The sequence below is a fragment of the Echinops telfairi genome, unplaced genomic scaffold, assembly GCF_000313985.2.
Source record: "Echinops telfairi isolate 266 unplaced genomic scaffold, ASM31398v2 ScPeMD7_17;HRSCAF=63, whole genome shotgun sequence".
Classification (NCBI taxonomy): domain Eukaryota; kingdom Metazoa; phylum Chordata; class Mammalia; order Afrosoricida; family Tenrecidae; genus Echinops; species Echinops telfairi.
This window is the reverse complement of record NW_022103914.1, coordinates 4,483,405-4,489,925: the sequence shown is the minus strand read 5'-3', so window position 1 is coordinate 4,489,925 and position 6,521 is coordinate 4,483,405. Positions and strand designations below refer to the sequence as shown.

Sequence of the window (6,521 nt, the reverse complement as noted above, 5' to 3'; positions counted from 1 at the left end):
GAGGGAGGGGAAAAATGAGAACCTAATTCCGGGGGCTTAAGTGGAGAGGAAATGTTTTGAGAATGATGAGGGCAATGAATATACAAATGCGCTTTTACACAATTGATGTGTGTATGGATTGTGATAAGGGTTGTATGAACCCCTAATAATGATTAAAAAAAAAATACGTTTCAAAGCTCAAAATTTAATTCACTTTTATTTTTTGTGACTCTAACTTTTAAAGTCAGAAGCATGCTAAAAGCTGATAAAAACACTCCTTTGATGGCCAACGTATAGCCCTCTCCCACCCTTAGGGGGAAGAACAACAGAAATCGTGGGAGAAGAGAGACAGCGGTCGGTGCAAAATATGAAAATAATAATAATTTATAATTTATCAAGGGGTCACGAGGGTGTGATGTTGGGGGAGGGTGGGACAAAGGAGCTGATACTAAGGGCTCAAGTAGAAAGAAAATGTTTTGAAAATGATGATGGCAACATATACACAAATATCTTTGATGCAATTGATGTATGGATTGTTATAAGAGCTATAAGATCCTCCAACAAAATGATTTATAGAAGAAAAACTCTCCGTTGCTTTTTTCATCTCCATTCTCAAGCACCCAGTGTCAATTTCTGGGGTTGCTTCTCAGCAGCGCTCTCTCTCCTACTAGACGGTGGAGTGCAGTCTTTCCCCGACTCCCTGTGATGTGGTTGCCTCCTTACTGTGGACAATCAATATCTCCGAGGAACTTGAACTGGGTCAAATGATCTACTAGGTTCTATCATGTATCACGCTAACAGGTGCCCTGTCAAACCACTCCACATCCAAACATAAACTTTAAAATGCTGGAGCCCTTTTAGACATTTTCTCTCACTTTAAAAATAAAAGATCTACTACTCAATTTCACTCGAGATCTTAATTAATTTATGTCCAGAAGTAGTTAATCTAGAACCAAATCAGAACATCAAATTCTCCTCCAAAGTGTATCAGTATTTCATCATTTAGTTTTAAGTTCCTTGTAGTTCTGCATCTCCAGTTACAGCTTTTTCATTTTTAAACAGGACAAGTAGAGTCCTTGGTTGTGACCCACTTAATGACAGATACATTCACAAAATCTCTCCATTCCACCATTACTCTCATTATATATATTTTACTTACTTACCCTTAAATCAGAGTGATTTTTTACCTACCATGTAGTTATTAACCTCAGAGTTCATGGTTTGATTTACTTTTATTGAATTTTAAACAAAAATATACACTGCTGCATGAGCCTGGGCAGTCTCCCCTCCCTGTTAATGAATTCTGGAGAGAAATCTTCCTCTGAAAGGATACTGTATCTTTGCTTCCTTTTATGTCTTATCTGGTATACCTCTTCCTCTGCTGAAGATTTCATATTTCTTAGTAAGCTCATCTAGGCTTTCTATAGCCTTTATTTCCAAGTACTTTTAAAAATGCTTTTGAAATTTATTATTTTTTAAAAATAGCAAAATAACCGAAGTGTACAAGTGAAAAAATTATGACCTTTTTTTTGTAATCATTATAGGTTTTTTGTTTTAAATAATGAAGCTGGACTATTGGAATACTTTGTGAATGAACAGTCTAGAAATCAAAAGCCCAGAGGTACTTTGCAGCTTGCAGGAGCTGTCATATCACCCAGTGACGAGGACTCTCACACCTTCACTGTTAATGCTGCCAGTGGGGAACAGTATAAACTCAGAGGTAGGATTGAGAAAGGAGAATTAATACTGTGATTTTCTGCTTTGCTTGACAAGTGGGTGTTCTTCCATGTTTTCATTTGGGTTCTGGAAATAGAAAGTACTGTGATATGTAGATAAACAGTATTTTAACTCTTGTAATAAAAGAATTTATGGAGTCTATTTTAATAAGTAACCTTTTCAAGTGGACCAGTTAACAAAATTGTTTTGATTTATCCCTAAAATTTTGTATAGACAAAACCTTTATTATTGAGAAATATAAAAACATACAACTCAGAAACTCACTGCCACTGATTCTTTTCCCATTTAGAACGACCCTGTGGCACAGAATAGAACTGCCCCATGGGTTTCTGAGATTGTAACTTCTTGTTGAAGTAGAAAGCCTCAGCTTTCTCCCATGGAGCGGCTCGAGGCTTCAAAATGCAGCCCAACACTACGCGACCAGGGTTCATTTTTAAGGTCTGCCATAGGGATAGCTTTTACACCTCTACTCGGTTTGCAAACCCACTGGTTTTCAGTAACTAATATAATGAGTTGAGATTTATGAAAATGCCCATGTTCATTAAAATAAATAACTCCTATTTGGCTACACCTAATTTGTGTAGAGTTTGTGGTTTTATTACTTAATCCATGTGCAGAAAGCATAATAGTCATCCTAATTAAGCATGCTATTCCAAAAACCAGACTCTGCTGATTCGGAGTGACTCATAGTGACCCCCTGTGAGTTTTGGAGACTGTTGACTGTTATTTTCGAGAGTAGAAAGCCTCATCTTCTCCCATGGAGCTGCTGGTGATTTCAAACTGCTGACCATGCAGATGGCTGGCCAACACATAACCTATACCTTCAGGTCTCCTAAGCATGCTATTAAAGATCTTTAAGTGTTGAGTATACACAAAATGCTTAATAAATGTTATTTCTTTAAGAGCATAGTTGCATATAGTTTATCCTTCTTATGGAAACATTCATCCGCTTTGCTACCTTAGCAAGGTTGATGCTTTGTCCGATTTCCAACCTTTCCTCAGTCAGATATTTGCTCTAGGGCTGGAGGACCAGTCCCTTGGCTTTCAGTTATCTATTCATGCTATAGACTTGTCTATAGCATGGTACTGCCAACGTGGGTGATACTGCCCTCTGGGGAGTGCTAGAACAATCCAAGGGTCTGCAAAAACCAATACCTATACTTCATCCTGGCTATGAACCTAGTGCAAAAATTGTTTTGAGTAGTTTTTTCCTGAAAAGAGGGCAGAAAGCCACGTTTGGGAGCCTATGCTAGAGACAATCAGTTGTATTCTAAAAATGAATATGAAAACGAGTAACGTTTAGATTCTTTTTACCAGCCACAGATGCTAAGGAGCGACAACATTGGGTTAGCCGGCTTCAGATATGCACACAACACCACACTGAAGCTATTGGAAAGGTATGTAGACTTACATGCTTTATTAATTTAAAACATTAAAGTATGAATAATATGCCATAATATTTACACTTTTGTATAATTGTGTGGTTTTCAGTTAATTCACAAGGTTGTTCAAACATCATCTAATTCTAGAACATTTTTATCATCCCCTTTCCCTTCTTCCCAGCCCTAGGCAAGTACTAATCTATTTTCTGAATTTACGTATTCTAGGAATTTCATATAAATGGAATTATCCATTATGAGCCTGGCTTCTTTTACTTAGCATGATATTTTTCCATGTTGTAGTATGTATCAGTACTTCATTTTTTTTATTACTGAATAATTCCATTGTACTGATATACCACATTTTGTTTAGATACTCAGCAGTTGATGAATGTTTGGCTTTGGTTTGGTTATGTTCTGTGGCTATCATGAATAATGATATCATGAACAATTATGTACAGATTAAATTTTATATTTTGTTATATTTGAGAATATATAAAACATCACATAATTTCAGCAATTACCACATGTATAATTCAATGACATTGATTATATTCTTCAAGTTGTGTAACTATTACCCTTACTTTTCAATTGTTCTTTGAGCCATTACATAATAAAACTCACTGCCCCCTAAGTTTCCTGTCTAATCAAATTGCTAGTGTCGACTTGTTCTCATATAGCTGTTTTTTAAAAGAGTGCAATGCTCAAGGAAGACTTTTCTTTTTTTACGAATTAAGCTAAACCCTTGCTTGATTTTAGGAAGATGTATGGCATTTTTTAATTTTAAAATTATCGCAAGGCAGGAGTTTCAGGAGTTCATTCAGCCTCCCTGAAAATCTGAATCCATGAGAATTCAAAATTGTTTTGCATTTCCCCCTTTTTGATCAGATTTCGTCAATAGAATCTTTGACTAAAACATTCAGTAATAGTAGTTGGGCATCATCCAGGTCTTCTGGTCTCATGACATAGGAGGTAGTTGTTGCTGGAAGCACACATACCAATTCTGTCTCCTATTCCTGACTCACCTCATCTATTGCTTCAGGCAAATAAGGATTAACTGTTTTAACTTGATTGACCACTTAACCAGATGTCTAGCCCTGAGGCCATTTATGTGCAAGTTTTTCTGTGAACATGATTTCAGCTCAAACAGGGCTTCAACAAGCTCATAGAAAAATTCCATTTTCCTACAAACTTTATGAAGCCCCCTCATATAAACCTAGTAGTGGAATTGCTGGGTCATATGCCAATTCTGTTAAGTTTTTGAGGAACTATTTTCCAAAGTGACATCTTTTGGCATTCTCACCAGTATTGTAGGGGGGTTCAGTTTCTTCAAATTCCTACCAACACTTGGCATTGTTTACTTATTTGATTATAATCATCCTTACTTACTCACTGTCATCGAGTTGATTCCAGCTCATAGCGACTCTGTGGGACCGGGTAGAACTCCTGTGGGCTTCCTAGACTGTAACTCTTTACAGGCTGTTCCCATGGAATAGCTCATGTCTTCAAAATGGTAACCTTAATAGCCCAACACATAGTCCACTGCACACTCAGGGCGCCTGTGGTCATCCTAGTGGGTGTGAAATGGTATCTCATTGTGATTTTTATTTCATTCCTAATGACTAATTAAGCATTTTTCTTGGAATATTTAAATTTTTAAAAATATTTGAAATGTGTGGTTAGGAATGTACAAGAAAGATAATGTATTATTCCATACCTAGACCTATAATAAAAGCCTAACTTTTATTATATACTTTTTTTATTCATCTAGTTTTTCTCCCAAAGCAAATTTTGAGACCTATATGTAGCCTAGTCTTTAGGAAATCCATCACAAAATTTTGCTTATACAACAAGATTCTAATTATAGTCAACGATCAGAAAGTACTGGTTCATTCTAACAATGTTACATTAAAATTTTTGTTACATTGCTGAATATACATATATTTATATTTTATTTAAGAAATATATTTTTAAATTTAAAAATCATCTTGCCAGATATATTTTTCTTTCAATTATTGTTTTTAAAAGTCTGAAATTGTAAGTGCTTGTTCTAATATTTGTAAAGTGTGAAAAAAACTTTGTTAATATAAAACTGGAAGTTAATTTTTAAATAAATCACCAGTTCACTGTAACATGTATGAAGTACTTAAATTTTGAGTATATTAAATCTTACTGTTTTCAGAAATGTAATTGTAATAAACTCAGATTATTAAAAAACATTAAACTCTTCATATATGAGCTTTAAGTATATAAGGGTCAGAGAACCAAAAGGGAAAAAAAGGAATGATTTTGTTTGTCTAACAGAATAATCCTCCTCTGAAGTCACGGAGCTTCTCACTTGCATCTAGTGGCAATTCTCCAATATCCCAAAGGAGACCAAGTCAAAATGCCATATCTTTTTTTAATGTTGGACATTCCAGACTTCAAACAGTTAGCAAAAGAGCTCACTTACCTCCCGATCATCTTGTGGAAGTCAGAGAAGTAAGTGTGAATCGAAGTCTTTAAAATGTACAACATAGTATCTTACATGCTTGGTTTTGTCACAAAATTCTTTTAAATGCTTTTTGTGTTTTCTGGGACCTCATTGTTTCCCATATAATATGCTGAGATTGTTTATAAATTGAAGGTTCCTGGATTATACCTTGATGTTATGTTTTCCCATGTCTGTCAACTACCCATATTGGGCATGGTGTCATTTTTTCAAAAGTCATTTTTCAGCTCTCAGGGAAAAGCACAAATTCCTGTCATGTAAAATTTATGATCCAAAGGATCATTAAACCTTGGGGGAAGGCTGCAAGGTCAAACAAGTGACTCTTCTTCAGTTTAAAGTAAATTAAAAAGTAATAATGCTATTAATTGATAAAATAATAGCCACTAATAACCAAAACTCAGACCCATTGCCATTGAGTTGATTCCAGTTCATAGTTACCCTATAGGACACAGTACAATGACTCCGTGGCATTTCTGAGAATCGTGAGTTCTTATGATAGCTCTGTCTTCCCTCAGAGCAGTGAACTGATGGCTATCAACTGCCTGCCCATCGTGCGGTGAGGACTTAGCCCACTGCACCACTGTGGCTTCCTAATAATCACTCATGGAAAATGCACACAAAAGAATGAGTTAAATCCTCAATACTGTCCAATCTCACCATTTTCCTCTTTCTCTTTCAACTGAGTACCAAATAATTCTAGCTAATATAAAGGATTTGGCTTATTAGGTTCCAAATATTCCAGAAATTAGTGTATATGCTTGGGTATAAGCCGAGTTGTTTTTTTTTTTAATCATTTTATTAGGGGCTCATACAACTCTTATCACAATCCATACATACATCAATTGTGTACAGCACATTTGTACATTCATTGCCCTCATCATTCTCAAAACATTTCCTCTCCACTTAAGCCCCCAGCATTAGGTCCTCATTTTTCC

At 35.6% G+C, this 6,521-nt stretch overlaps 1 protein-coding gene across 1 annotated transcript in view; it reads left to right on the top strand.

The window, feature by feature from the left end:
* The window catches only part of OSBPL11 (oxysterol binding protein like 11), a 97,391-nt gene that overhangs the window by 33,544 nt on the left and 57,326 nt on the right, over window positions 1-6,521 (top strand). The window contains exons 3-5 of the mRNA XM_004712250.4: window positions 1,524-1,699; window positions 3,034-3,113; window positions 5,400-5,576. Coding sequence (XP_004712307.1) covers window positions 1,524-1,699; window positions 3,034-3,113; window positions 5,400-5,576 — 433 coding nt within the window. The remainder of the gene's footprint in view (window positions 1-1,523; window positions 1,700-3,033; window positions 3,114-5,399; window positions 5,577-6,521) is intronic.